Below are 15892 nucleotides of genomic sequence, written 5' to 3'. Positions count from 1 at the left end.
TATAGTAATTTAATAGATTCTATACTTCCTGGATTCTATAACAGTCAGTCCAAAATATATTGCATTTTTCATCTGAAATAGAATGTTTAAATAATATACAGTATTCTGAATTATCAGTCTGCAATTCACCCTATTGGATTTTGAAAATCCAATTTAATGCAAAAGATATTGCATTTTTTATCCGAAATAGAAGTTTTGAATAATATACAGTATTCTGAATTATCAGTCTGCAACTCACCCTATTGGATTTTGAAAATCTCAATTACCTTATTGCGTTTACTTAATTGATAATCAACCCCTTTTTAACTATAATATTACTTTGTTTGTTTGTCATTGAAAATCAATTGATAATTTTCAATATTTTATTACAGAAATCATTGATTAAAGTTAAAAATTGAAGTTCTTGACAAAAATGTCATCTACATCGACGCCCATCGTGCAGTATGTTCTGCTCAGAAAAGATCTTCAGAAGCAGTTCAAGTATTCTTTGGGGTCGGTGATAGCCCAAGCCTGTCACGCATGTATAGCTGCTAATGAGCTCTACAAAAGTCAACCCGAAACCATTGAGTATCTCGCTAATTATCAGCAAATGCACAAGGTGGTGCTACAGGTATGTTTTACAGACTACATTATGAGCTTAGGACACAGATTCGAGTTCTGTAAATTAGTCAAACTGTTACTTACTTCTGCTGTCTTCACCACGGTCAGATCTATTGGGCAGATTGTATATTCTATGCCACGGTCCAAGAAACGGGGACTCTAATAAGAATGATTTATGGTTGATTAAAGTCATTTCAAAACTTGACTTAACTCTCTAATTAACAATTAATTTATTTATTTGATAGCCTACATCCATAGAAAATATCACAGACAGACCTTTGCGAGCCTTATATGATTCTCACACAGATATCATTATCAGTGAACGTTTCAGATTCAGTAAGAATATCATTCCCTCTAATGAGACTAGTCTTACTCTTTCGGTGGGACTGAGTGGGAATAATCCCATTAGGGTAATCGTATTTTCACTGTACCGGTCACTGACTCTGATACTGATATGTAGGAATACGGCAATACAAGAGTACCTGCACAATAAATTGGTGAAACAGAATAAATAAATTGCTAAGGGCCGGTTTCTAAGCTCGGGATTTAGCTAAATTCTAGACTTAGTCAGAAAATTAGCTTTCCAAAACGTAGTCGCAGTTTTTATGATAATATAAATTTTCTCATTTCTAAAATTTGAAACTTTTTTCCTTGACGGAATGAAACAATTTTCTAGTTTTTCGAAATTTAATTTAAACGTAGACTACGACTACGCCCCGTTTCGGAAAGCCAATTTTCTGACTCCAGCTGTTTAAAGTCTACAACTTAGCTGAATCCCAAGCTCGGAAACCGGTGTGGCCCTAATACTTTTCATATGAATCAAGTGTGATCCATTCACTTGAAACTGTCATAATTCCTTTTTATATCAATGCTCCCACATTCCATCAATGCTGACAGTATGAAGTAAATCTCACCATAGGTCCCTTTCAGTTTTATTTTTGTAGACAGGACATGTTTTGATTATAACCATTTTAAACTGTCAAATATTTGTATGTTAGGATTTATTACTTGATTGGTGTTTTTACAGAAATACTAGTACCCTTTAATCTTTTTTGAATGCTGCAGCACCGGTATCGGTCAATTATTCCATTATCAAGTGTCCAAATGAATTATTATTTAGCCATGTCTTCGAAAAAACAATCAAGTGTGCTAGTAATTTATATAAAAAATATTCATGTATATCTCATTATTATCATGCTTGTTTCTTCTAGATTTTATAATTGATTTTCAAAATTTCCAGGTAGAAGACGAAAAAGCCTTGCTAGACGCCGAAGAAATGCTCAAACAAAACAATTTAGATTACCACAAATGGATGGAGCACCCTGAAATGCTGCAAACCAGTATTGCCCTTAGACCGTACAGTAAAGTGAAGGTAGAACAAATTATGAAGAGTTTCAAATTGTTCAGGTAATATATTATGATGTTTTGTTATTCTATCCCGTCTGCTGTTCTTGAATCCTATTCAATTTTAGTTATTTAAGGGTGATACCATACAAAACCGGACAAAATGGCCGCTCCAAACGAGTGAGAAGGCTTTAGCATTTGAGTAGGTGAATACTGAATGATTTGGATCTTAGCAACAGAATATTATGTGAATAATATTCTCACTGCATACTGATTCCTGGGAATCCGCTTTAAGACTGCTTTCACATCAGTGACAATGGATACATTTACTAATATTACTATGGAAACACTCAATTTTTATTATGGATGAATTGCAAAGTTGTTATAGTCTGAGTAGAGTAAGTCTAGACTGGTGTTTCTAGTTGACCAAACATCGACGTTGCCAGATTGTGTGGAATTGCGCCTTTTTTTTGCAAGTCCAAGTGACAGAATATATCCAGTGTGACAACACTGTTGACATGAGCCATCGCCGATATTTTTAGTCTGCTGGAAGCTCAAATACTTGACTTATTTTATTCAGATTTCAGTTGTCGCCTGCTCACCTAATGACCGTTTTCACACTTAACGATTGTCGGCTGACATTTGTCATCACCACACCCAGAATGTCCTGATTAGCTAATTCTCAGCCAATCAGAGGCATCTGATGTCGTGGAGGTGAATTTCCGGTGACAATCGGTAAGTGTGAGAACAGCCACTGAAGGATATATTGAAGATTGTTAATACACTCTCTTAAAATTTGATTTTTGTTTATAATCAAGTATTTGATATGTCGATGTTCAGTCTCTTTTCGTTATAGATTAATTTAAAATGTACCTCTCATTTCTGTCACCTGTTTCTGATACAGCTCAATTTATTCAATGATAATAGTAATAAAGATACTTGTTGATATTTTGTATTGGAATAACTAGTGGCCTTTTATTCTTTTTGTGGACAAGTCTCGTTTCATTAAAAAAAGAGTAGAGGGGTTCTTTCTTCTAAACATAAACTATTAAGTAACCCTATTAAAGTAAATCAAATATACTTGAAATTTATAACGTGAGATATTGAAGGTAAACTATTAGAATAAACTTTATAATATTTTCATAAAATCGTTTATTAAAAATAAATAACATATAGACATATATAACCGGTTCAATTTTGACATGTATACATATTCACATTGGAATGTAAAATCACTTCAAAATCTGCGAGCTTGATCCATAAAAAATATCATAATGATCAAAATCTCATACAAATACAAGATCTACCTAAATAATGGATATTTACCATATAAAACTATTACAATATCAATTTGGGTTTAAACATCTTAAATGCATATATTTGTTGAATATGGCTCGCTATAATGAATGCGCACGATTGAACTATCTATAGTGAGATTAATTTTCAACTGTCAGCGGACATAAGCAACATCAATGCTTCAAATTCAACCAATACTGTCAGGTTGGAGTGAATCTCACTATAAATGGCAATGCAAAAAGTGTTGAGACTATAAACTGAGAGCATTGGTGAAATGGGAAAGTTTGTGTCATTTAGCACGAATGCTGACAGTTGAAAGCGAATATCACTAATATTCAGGAACACTTCTCACCCAATCTTAATTGGTTGTACAATTTCTTAATGTGTAAGATACTATCTATCAATTAGGAACAGTGATTATTTTAATTTTGGCCAAAATAATTCGAAATTGAATTTAATAGTATTTTAAGTAGGTTGCAGTCTTTTTGTTGGCAAGAATGAAGTTGTTATAATTTTATCATGAAATTTTCAACTACATATACTATAATAATATTGATGTTCGTGAAAGGCCATTTAATCAATATTTATAAGGAGATTCAGTTTTGAGTAAACATTACTTATATAGTGTGGTCCACGTTATAATGACAGTATTTGATCAACTTTGGTTTTGCTATCCTTGTCTATCAATCGACAAAGCCGGTGGTACTATCCTTTTCTAGGCCCACGACGATGCCAATTATGCTCTTGACAGTGTAGAAATATAATTAATTAATACAGAGAATCGGCATCGTTATTCTTCTATCTTTATCCACTGCCATTATAACGTGGACCTCACTATAGATACTGCTAGTGTAATAGCGTTCATTCGATATTAGTAATGGAGGAATTTATTGGTTAAAGCTCATTCTGTAAGGATTAATACAGTGGTTTAAGTTTAGAGAGCATATAATATGATATAATATTGACTATTAAATAAAAAAAAATACTAAGAAATTGTCTTAGTATTTTTATTTAATATGAATAATTACCATAATAATTACCATTTTTGTGCTGTAAAATATCATCTGGAGTGTTTGCACTCAGGCACATTTCAAGATTAAGTACTGGGAACACTATCTTAACATGTACAGTATATCATGCCCTCATAATGTCACATATTCGGTATGCAATATTGGTTTGGGGGGGCTCCAGTCTCAAAAATTTAGATAGAATCTTTAGAATGCAAAAGAGAGCTGTGAGAGCGATTAAAGGTCTTAAGCCATTAGAGTCCTGCAGAGAGTATTTTAAAGATCTAGGACTACTCACTGTGCCTGCACTGTACATTTTCGAAGTGATCATGTATATAAGAGATAAAAAATTTATAAGAAACTGTGACATACATAATTATGACACTAGAAATAAGAGTAAATTTTCTGCACAATACCACAGGACAGCTCAGTATGAAAATAAGCCTTCTTATATGGGTATGAAATTTATGAGTAAACTGCCGTCAGCTTTGAGAGAAAATGAGAATAAGGATATTTTCAAAAAGCTATTGAGAAAATATTTAGCAAACGGGGTTTACTACAGTATTCAAGAATTTATGGATGGAGAATGAGGCTTTTGGGAGGATTAAATTGCAATGTACATTGTGGAATGTGATGTATATAATATATGTATTCCTTTATTTTTTTGACAAATAGTCCTTGACGATTTCCTATACTCTTTAAAGAGTCTCCAGGGAGAAAATTCAATCAAATCAAATCAAATAATATCAACTTCTCAACTACACAAAAAATATATTGACTAGGTTTTATGATGATGTAAAATGTTACATCGGAGAATCTCATTCAAGGGCAAGGAACAACGATGAAAATAGATATACTGTAACTTGTAACTTTAGCCAATTTAGTCTCAAAATTATTTTACAATAAACTCTGAGTTCTACACTCACAAAAATCCATCTTTGAAAATTCCTAAAAAATTCTGGTTCCATTATTTATTTGAAATTTATTCATTATATATATTTTTGAATATTATAATGGTTCGTAATAGCAACCCATCTAAAGATAAAGGTGCACTCATCTATCATCATCATCAATATCCTCCTTCCCAGTATTTATTAGAATATTTAGTTTAGAAACATTTGAAATAACTTTATGATATTAACTGTGCTGATATTATGAGTGCTCGTTCAACTTTTGTTCCGAGAGGAGGTCTGGTATAACCGAAACGTTTCTACTGTGAATTGTTCTGTTGCATCTGTGAACATTTGTTTCGTAATGTCTTCTCGTCCTCAACCATCTACATCTGCTGCTGGCCCATCAAATGCACGTCCTACTGGAGCGGATGCAGCTCCAAGAGTGCCAGTTCATCTACAAGGCGCAATAAAAAAACCAGGATATCAGAAACTACAAAGAAATCAACAAGAAAAACGGAATCAGCAGCAAAGCCCCTGGAGAAAATGGAACCCACAAAGTTTGATGATGAAGATGATCTTCCTATTGCAGATCTGACGGATGCAGCCCCAAGAGTGCCAGTTCATCTACAAGGCGCAATAGAAAAAAAACAGGATATCTATCTCTAATATTATCATGTTTTACATGTATTCAACACTTAGGTAATAGTCAACATATTCAGTACCGGTAGGCTACCTTTTTTCTAATCTTACCAATATTTTTATGAATTCTTGAGCAATTCTATTTAGTGGATTGAATTTATGGTTCTCAAATGCTACCTTCCATCTATTCAACAAAAATTAACTTTTTCGTTGCAATCAAATTTCGATTACCCCTTGATTTTCCCATTAACTTTATCATCACAGCCTGGCTTTGAAGACATATCCAACTGATCGCAATTGCTCGGACTTATGTTGTCGCACTTGTGGTGCAACAAAAGAGTTCTATTATCGAAATACTCGAACACAGCACCACCGCAATACACACAGTCATGTTTCGGCACATGTTTGATTGTGATGAAGTGGTTGGTGACGTCCAGCCACGTCTTGTAGATGAAAGTGTCACAGTCAGCACAAGAGTAGAGCTGACACCGGTCTTCGGTGGTGGACGTTCCGACGCTTCTCTTGCGTCGTGTGCCGAAAACTTCGGTGAAAAGTGGGTGGACGGCGTCGACTTGCACATTCGATAGTTCGACGTCGAAAGTTGCGTCGTCGTCTGCCGTCGGCAGATCTGTGGTGCTTGTTGACTTGTCTTGACGCAACGGATCTAAATCGGCGGAGTCAGAGTCAAGAGTAGCACCACTTGTGTCCATTCTGCAGCATTATCATGCCTCCAGTGCATCTGAAAAATAAGGGAATGAAGTGATGAGAGGTAGTTTCTATCAGGAATTATTCAATTCAATAAATTGGTGTTGTGCAACTCTCCAAAATTTAGAAACATTGATTGTATTGCTAATTCCACTCAATTATTTTACTGACAGTACAGCTGAAGATAATTATGTAAGTTTCGCCATGGAATTGCAGTCATGTAAGTAAAATACTAATTGAAGTGGAATACAATCAATCAGTGCTTCTTAATTAGGGTCATAAAATAGTAAATAGTAGAGTGGGAATGGTAGAGGTTAGCTGAGAGTGTTGAACAAACACATTTGTTTATTTTTTCAACATTCTCAGCTACTTTTGCGCTTCACTATGCTTTGTCTCTCTTTTTTAATTTTTACTTTCCTTACCCTATTACCATAGATAAGGAAAGTATTGCTTTCCGAAAAAAATTAAGGTACCCCAATTTCTAAATTTTTATACGTTTCAAGGTCCCCTGAGTCCAAAAAAGTGGTTTTTGGGTATTGGTCTGTGTGTATGAGTGTATGTGTGTATGTGTACACGATATTTCGTCTCCCAATCAACGGAATGAATTGAAATTTGGAACTTAAGGTCCTTACACTATAAGTATCCGACACGAACAATTTCAATCAAATCAATCCAAGATGGCGGCTAAAATGGCGAAAATGTTGTCAAAAAAAGGGGTTTTCGCGATTTTCTCGAAAACGGATCCATCGATTTTGATCAAATTCATACCTAAAATAGTCATTGATAAGCTCTATCAATTACCACAAGTCTATATCTGTAAAAATTTCAGGAGCTTCGCCCCATCTATGCAAAGTTTGATTTTAGATTCCCAATTATCAGTCTTCAGATACAATTTAAACAAAAAAATTCAAGTGGAAAGGATTGAGCATGAAAATCTCTACAATTAATGTTGAGTAACATTTTCAACTAAAAATGGAAATAAGCTCGAAATTCGAGAAGATGTGGTTATTCAATTGCAAACTGTTGGCAACTGTTGATTCTATTAAATCATTCACTATGAAGAGATAGCAGACCTCATGTGACTCCAGCGTTATAGTTCTGTCACCAGCTGGCTCAGATCTTAGAATAGTAGACTTGAGATGCGTGTGAACACTAGCGTAAGGTGATCAACTTTCATAATGGCAAGGAAAGTTGTGTGAGTGTGCCACACCAGATTTTTAGCATTACATATTACTTTATTAAGTGAAGTAAAATTTCTCACCAGTGGACTAATTCCACAATATGTGGAATTGTGTATTAGTAAAATACTTGAAATAAGTTCACAATAAATTTCAATTTGATCTCCTCATATAAATAGTCAATACAAAATTCCATATGAACTGTGAATTTTTTCATTCCAACATTCATTGACAATGCACATACTTGTTGTTATGCCACTTCCACACTCTTGCCAAGTGCGTATAAATATTATCATTTACGTCGTCGACGACAATCGCAAGAGTGTGAATGGTGCCTTTGCCACCGCTTGCTTTCACTCCGCCCTTATAGATGTATATAGTTAGCCACTTGACAAGCAAATTGGTAAGAGTGTGGCGATGGCATTAATTAGTTCAAATTAGCAGCATTTCCTATACTATATATAGGCCTATTGTAAACTATGTGTCACATTCTCCTCAACTCTGACTTGCTCTAGTCTGAGCCTGGTGTATACTGCTGATGATTACTGCGCCTCTTCCTTTATCAACAGTTGTCACATTAACCTTGTAGTGAACAATTCAATGCGCATAATTTCAGGAGCCTTACGATCCAATCCAGTTTCCTGGCTCCCAGTGCTCAGCAGCATACCCCCACCTCTTTGCAGAGCACAAGCTCATCGGCTCTATGAAAGGATTTGCTGCAAGCAACTATTTTCTATTTATCAGGACATTCCAGATTTATATGAAAGGGATCTGGAGTCCAGAAGACCAGCGGTCAGGATGGCAGAGCAATTAAGAGATGAGAGGTTCTCTCTGACCAGAAGATGGTTAGAAGGAGGCGATACCAGAGTTATTTCTCAGACACTAGGTCTCCTGGTTTTGAGTTCCCGCTGTGCATTTGGTTGACGCTTAACAGATATTGAACCCAACATGGCAGATGCAAATCATTTTTCAAAGGGTGACTTGTAGACACCCCACTATGTAGGGCTATGCCCTACTGTAGGGCTATGGAACAGACAGTGCACCACATCAGATTCAGTTTTTTTTTTTTTTTTTTAATAGATATTGCGTAGTGGTCAGTGATATCTGTACGGAAAACTACCGGACGAAGAGCCTCCGTATCAAAGTGCTTGACAAAAATATGGTCAATGCAAGACGAGGTAAAGGCCGTTCGTCTTGTCGGCACGTTGACACAGGAGACAAAACCGGCCTCCAGAGGCGAGGCGTCCGGTCATCTCTGGATTCGCCGATGACTGGACAGAAATTGATATGTAATGTATATATTATTAAATTGAAAATATTTGAAATAAATACAAAAAAGGTGAAGAAACCAAAAGAGAAACGTTTCTTTGCGAGCGCGCCATGCTTGAATAAAGTAGACTACAGCAGTTCCATCCATTCAATGTGATTCTCAAAAATATGCGATTCCAGTAATGCTATTTAGCATTGGTTACCACCACTCTTCTGCATCATCGCTCTCCCTCTCCCCGTAAACAATGGTGAAGTAAACGGTCAAAGACATCGCTATTTTCTGCGATTCCACTGTTCCGCGCCAGTGTTGCAAACCGTACGATAATTATTTTGTTTGCAATTTGTTATTGATAGTTATGATTATTATTTGTTCTATGTTTGGTTTTGAAGCATCTGAATTTAAAAATCTACATTGTGAGAATAATAATTAAGAACTGAAAATTTAGTGAAGTGAAGTGAACAACTACAAGACCTAACCTATTTCGGACTATGTGTGTAACCTTATCTAAATTTGGCAGAGGAATAGCACAAGGTTACCTTATTTTTTCTCTCCCTGTCATTTTTGATGATGTTCTATGAATTGTTCTATAAATCAATAAAGAATAAAGAATTTCATTTCAATTTTTTAAATTAATTTGAGGACCAGTTTCCGAGCTTGAGATTTAGCCAAGTTCTAGACTTTTCAACTCTAGGATTTTGAATAGTAAGCTTATCTTATATTAGATGTATTTCTATACATTATTAATTATTATTATTCCTATCATTATTTTATTTAACTATATTTCTCGATAAATAATCGTCCAAAATGAAACATTATCTTTAAAGTAGGGGAGGGGGTGCAGCTTTCATTCAAACTTTCAACTGAATTGTTCCTGGTGATGACTGAGCCAAAACGTCATGCCTCGCCCCTGCCGGCCTCATAAAGCACGTCTAAATATCTATTACTAATATTATTGATTTGATCCATAAGAATATTACAGTTAATATCGCCTAGAAATATCTGAATAGTGCCGTTTAATCTGCTTCTAGTTTCATTAAAACGATCTTCGAGCCCGCTGATAAAAGTTGATAGATTCAAGCCCTGGCAGCGATAAGCGCATAAGATGTTATATTTCTTGCCGTCCTTATAGCAATCAACATTTAAACAATTGACTCCTCCAACACTTATTTCATTGCAATAAGCTTTCAATTCCGACTTCACATACATCAACACTCCATTATTTTGATTAAACTTAACAGTAGTGTAAAAGCTAGAATATTCATCCAAAAAGGTTATGTTCTCATCAATATTAATCCAAGTTTCTGACAATACAATAACATCAGATTTACCGAAGACATTCTAAAAAAACAATAAAGGGAATAGAAGTAATTATGTTCAGTTTTGTCCTATTCCCTCATTACATTAATTTTTGCAATTGCGAATGGATAGAGAATTAAAACGGGAATAAATTTCTCTTAATAGCTTAATATTTCAAGTTCTGAGAGTTTATTGAATGTAATCATTCTATTATATTTGGTTTTTTATCAAATAAAATTCAAAATTTCTAGTTTATTTATTTCTGGACTGAAAAGTGGACTCAAATCAATTCAAGTGGATAGCATAACCTATATTTCTATTCATTCATAACTCTACCTTCATTGTATTATCATTCATCCCATCATCATCATCACCTAGGCTTAAAATACTTCTAGAAAGTCGCCTTTGTAAGATAATAAATAAATAAATAATGAAGATAAATGTAATGAGGTTTCTTATTCTTCATTCTTCTTCATTCTTTTTCATTCTGTTCTTCTTCTCTTTCTCCTTCTTATCTTTCCTCTCCTTCTTCTCCTTTCTCTCTTCCTTCTCCTTCTTCTCCATCATTTCCTTTTCCTTTTCCTTCTTCTCCCTCTAAGCTGAGAATTTTGTCACGTTTTACACGTGATCAGCTGATTGAAATAGAATGTATTTGCCGGGCCATTCAGCTGGAATAATCAAATCTCACTTTTATTAGTGGTACAACAGATAATGAAAATTGCAGTCTTGTATCAGCTGTTCCTGGAAGGATAGATTTCTGCTTTTCACGTCCTTCAACGAGTTTTCCCAAGGATGAGACTCTGTGCAATCGATTTTTTTATCAAGATCCTCCTATATTGCAAATCACATCAAAATCGTTGGAGCCTTTTTCGAGGTCCGTTAAATTATAAATGAGTACATACACATACATAAATATTACTCGCTTAATACGACAGGATAACTCGTGAAGGTAATTATTGCTAATTAGGTAATTGACTGAGCGAAGTCAGGTCAATTAGATTGAGATTTAGATTTTAATATTCGATTTTAAAATTCAAGTCGACGAGAACCTATATTTAAACTCATCTGTTCCATAAATTCTATACATATACGAATGCAATTCTAATTCATTTTTCATAGCTGCAAGTTGAATAGTATACCATGCATTATTATTTTTAACATTACGCACACGAGAATTGACTTTAGACTTATGCATAGGAATATTAGATTCGAATAGACTCAATACAACATTGAAAAATTTATCAAAGACTTCATCAGCTGAGCAATGTTTATTATTATTGAGCAAACTTTCCCAGTCATAACTTTTGAGAGTTTTTAAAATTATTGAGAAAATTTATTTTTTGTCATTGGTCTTGTGATGACAAACTTGGGCTCTCCACACTCTCTACTTGGTAACATTGAGCTAGCTCTATTCATTGTCAACCAAACTGAGTCATGATCCGAGAAAGCAAAAGGAGTTACGTCCGAGCAAAATATATTCCTATCTACATATTTGTGAATATATTGTCAAGACAGGCAGCCTTTCTAGTTGCCTTACAGTTGGTATAATTATAATTGAATAATTGTCTTAACAGATTTTTTAATTCTTTAGAAGTGCGTGTGTCTCTCGTAACATCAAAAGCCGCATTAGTATCTCCACCTACAATATTATACTGTGATTTTTCCATCTAGGATTTAGGAAAAAATCGCACATATCTTCTAGTTTTTCTAAAAATATTTGTGGATCACCGTTGGGTGATCGATAAAGAGTTATCAAAACAATTTTTAATTCTCTTAAAGTGGAGCTCACTACAAAACAAAACTAGATCTAATCTGCTACATTTATCTACCAATGCTTTATCAATTAATATAAATTGCCACACCACCATAAATATGTTGTTTCCTGTTAAAGCTATTCAGAAGTTGGAAATCATGTAATTTATGGAAATGAATTTCGTCTTCCTGGCACCAGTGTTCATTCAAACATATTATCATTAGCAAACTCGTTCAAAATTACATGTTTCTCTCTGATACTCTGAATATTGAGATATCCCACTTTAAATTCTGAAGTATTTTGAGTATTATTACTACCTATTGTTCTGTACAAAAACATCACCATGAGACAGAATGCTACATACAGCTTCAATATTCACTTTGAAAGATCCAGCTACATTATTAAATAATTTAATAACATAATAAAAATAATTTTTATCAAGTTCTCAACTAAGCTGAGGGTCTATCAATCTATCAGGGTTTGAATGATAGTTGTTGGTTCCAACTCTAAAAAAGAATCGAACTGGTACTGCACCGGAAACGATTCGCACAGATACCACTGATATGTCCTTGAATTTAGCTCCGGGCTTTATCATACTAGAGAACGTATGATTGATGTCTTTAAAATTTTCTTAAACGTCTCTTCCTTGGCTATCCGAATAAAATCCCACATTCATCGACCTTTGTTTGATACGTTTTGGAGGTGTTGAGGACCAGCATTCCGGCGATAGAGGATGGATAACTTGCTCAACATTCGTAATGGGCTGTGAATCACAAATTTCCAGCACTGAAAATCTATTCTCTCCATAAATTGAGGGATTTGGAATCGAGGAAGGTAATCTCTTGGTAGCATGTTCATTACCGGTATTTTTCGGGCCTAGAGCTCTTGGAGTGGGAGAAGCAGGAAGTTTACTGACTCTATTTTTAATTATTGTAGGTCTTTTCACAATGCTGTGTGGTTGTTTCCCTGATGGAGATTTCAAAGGCCTATTATTTGAAGATACCTTAGCTTTTGCTTCCATCTCAATTCTGTCCTCCCATCTACGCTGCCTTTCTTCCATTAATTGAAGCTCTTTAGATTCCAGTTTTTTGTGAAGTTCAGAACAATCCGAGCATGCCATTTTACTTTTGGTTTGAGTTAACATGTGAATGAAAGATTTTACTCTCACTATATATAGGCTACTAGCAGAAACCCGTGCTCCGCAAGGATCTATTTTAAAACTTGACAAACTAGAAAATTGACGTAATGAAATTTTTAAGAATTGAAAATAGGCCTATAACCATCCTTGGTTAATTAAGAATCCACATGCAAAATTTCAAGTTAGTTTCAGTCCAGTAGCTTAGACGTGATGATGCGTCAAACATAATTTTCCTATCCCGCACGTGTATAAGCCAGCTCTTTACTTTATTATAGATATAGTTAACGACTGCAAGAGATAGGACTGTGGAAGAGAATAGTGGTGAAACTATGATAGCGCCAGAATTGTCTCAAACACAATAGTAGGTTACTACGTGACATTTTTGAAAATGATTTGAAAAAAAATGTTAAGACAACAGAACTGAGAGTTGTCAACCTTATCATTCTACCTCCATTTAGAGAGACTTTTGTTTAAGCCGAATGTAAATCTATATACATAAATATGAATGTCTGTTTGTATGTTTGTTTGTTCCCTATAGACTTGAAATCTACTTGACATAACGGCATGAAACTTTGGAAATATGTTGTGTAAACTTGTGGAAATATATTGGGGATGGTTTCTGAAAATAAATTTTAATAGGGGAGATAATTGACCGAGCGAAGTGAGATCTGAGATTCAAGTCGACGGTTTGGCATTTCTCTTAATGTTTAAATGTTTAAACCTAACCTAACCTTAATAGGATCCTTTTCATTCCTTTGAAATCCTTAGAGGCAAAATATCTCAAAATCCGTTCTTAGTGCGCGTCTAGCATGTTTGAAGAATATTTGTGCAAAGTTTTAAGTCTGTAGGCCAATCAGTTTTAGCTGTAGTGTGATTTTACATAAATGTTTTTGAAAAAAGCCCTCTCCTGAACCCCCCTGTGCTCCCGATCGGAATTTTTCTGCATAGATCTAATTATTTTTTGGGGGGCCCCAGCTCCCTCAGGGGGGCAAATTTCTGAAAATCCTTTCTTAGTGGATGTTTTGAGGCTACCATAAACAATTGTGAAAAATTTTAAGTTTTTAGGCTCAGTAGTTTGGGCTGTGGTGTGATTTCAGTCTGTCGGGGCTTAGCCTTTTATAGATATAGAGATAACTTTACAATTAAAAATAAAAACAAGAGGGAATAATATCGCACTTCACTAAATATTCACAACGATTCAGTATAACTAATAAGATTAGAAGAGAACGATATTTGAGTTAGATGCAGGAAAGTTAGTGAAGGGGTATAAAAAAGGGATATGAAAAATTATGTATACGGTATACAAAGAAAGAAGAAACAATTGAAAACATAAAGAGTTAGTTAGTAAAGCTCCAAAATAATAATTTAATCATCAATTCATCAATTCATCAATTAATCATCAAACGTGGTAATAGATTTTCATGAAATTTGACAGGTGTGTTCTTTTTTAAATTATTGCGCGTCGACGTATATACAAGGTTTTTGGAAATTTTGCATTTCGAGGTTAATATAAAAGGAAAAGAAGCCTCCTTCATACGCCAATATTATAGTAAAAATCAGACTATAGAATTGTTCATCATAAATCAGGTGTCGAGTGGATTATAATTGTTGTATGCAATGACGCTTGCAATTCAATATCTCAATGTAACTTGGTGAAAAAACAGCTGTTGTGTGGACTATTAATTGCATGTAGTGAGGCATGCAATTGATAACTTGAAGTACGGTAGCATAGTATTTTCTCCCGACTTTTCTCTGCTTTCAACTCGGTAAGCTTTTGAAGATAGAAGAATAGGTAGCTGTTTAGATCAAATTATTGGCATTGTCGATACAACAACCCAAACAGCCATTAGTTGTTTATACACTGATATCTCGCCGAAACGACAGGACAGGACAGAATTTACTCTGTTGGACAGTATCAGAGGAGACTGTGGTTTATAACTGCACGAGGTCTACTGTTCACAGAACTACTAGTCCAATAGATTTCAAGAAGAGGAACGAAAGTTCCTACCTATTGAATTTCCTTTTATTTCTACAGGAATATGGAGAAGTAGAAGCAAAATCAGAGAAGAAGAGAAAAGAAAATAGAATAGGAGAAAAAGAATAGAGGGGAAAGAAGAGAACAGAAGAAAAAAATAAGGGATGAGAGGATAAGAGAGTATAAGAAAAAGAGTAGAGAAGTGGCACTTCTACTGTACTTTCTACCGTTTGCGATAAACTAGAGGAGTTTTCGGTCGTTTGGGAAACTGATCACTTTCGGTCGTTTGAGACTCTCACCACTTTCTGTCCTTTGGGACAAAACACGTTTTCTGTCGATTGGGAAAATTCTTAAAAGTTTTCTGTCATTTGGGATTCGGCTGAATGAGAAAGTTCCAGTTTCAACATTTCATTAATTCTGCCATTTGGGAAAATATGGCGTTTCGGTCGTTTGGGATTCTGTTAATTGGCATGCCACCCTACGTAACTACGTTTGATAGGTCAGGTCACAACATACAGCACTCAGTAGGGTCTTCAACTTGGCAATACAGTAACTTTATATTTGAAAGAACCAATTAAGCCTACACAGTAACGTAATTATCTGGTACTTACCTCAACCCTTATAATCTATAAATGAACGTATCCGTTGTTTATATAGCGTCATCTAAATAAAACAAAATCTTAAAAAGTGATAACTCTGATAACTTTTAAGTTATAACCTCAAAATTTGTTACAACCTCACAATAATTTGGGATATTGGGATGAAATTTTGATATCGATATTTTGTTCTGATATTCAT

The 15892-nt window shown here is 34.7% G+C and overlaps 2 protein-coding genes across 2 annotated transcripts; one reads left to right on the top strand and one right to left on the bottom strand.

Annotated features, from left to right (window-relative positions):
* The first annotated feature begins 412 nt into the window (after nucleotides 1–412).
* LOC111060549 (putative peptidyl-tRNA hydrolase PTRHD1) lies at nucleotides 413–2011 on the top strand. The gene is made up of 2 exons (XM_022348220.2): nucleotides 413–610; nucleotides 1841–2011. Exons 1-2 carry the CDS (start codon nucleotides 413–415, stop codon nucleotides 2009–2011), a joined length of 369 nt encoding a protein of 122 aa, XP_022203912.1.
* Nucleotides 2012–5891: 3880 nt separating this feature from the next.
* LOC111058242 lies at nucleotides 5892–15842 on the bottom strand. The gene is made up of 2 exons (XM_022345745.2): nucleotides 15706–15842; nucleotides 5892–6518 (listed from the first exon to the last, which is right to left on the bottom strand). Exon 2 carries the CDS (start codon nucleotides 6487–6489, stop codon nucleotides 6007–6009), a length of 483 nt encoding a protein of 160 aa, XP_022201437.2. The 5' UTR covers nucleotides 6490–6518; nucleotides 15706–15842; the 3' UTR covers nucleotides 5892–6006.
* Nucleotides 15843–15892: the final 50 nt, after the last annotated feature.

The sequence above is a fragment of the Nilaparvata lugens genome, chromosome 6 (genome assembly GCF_014356525.2).
Source record: "Nilaparvata lugens isolate BPH chromosome 6, ASM1435652v1, whole genome shotgun sequence".
NCBI lineage: Eukaryota > Metazoa > Arthropoda > Insecta > Hemiptera > Delphacidae > Nilaparvata > Nilaparvata lugens.
This window is presented reverse-complemented; position numbering and strand designations above follow the sequence as displayed.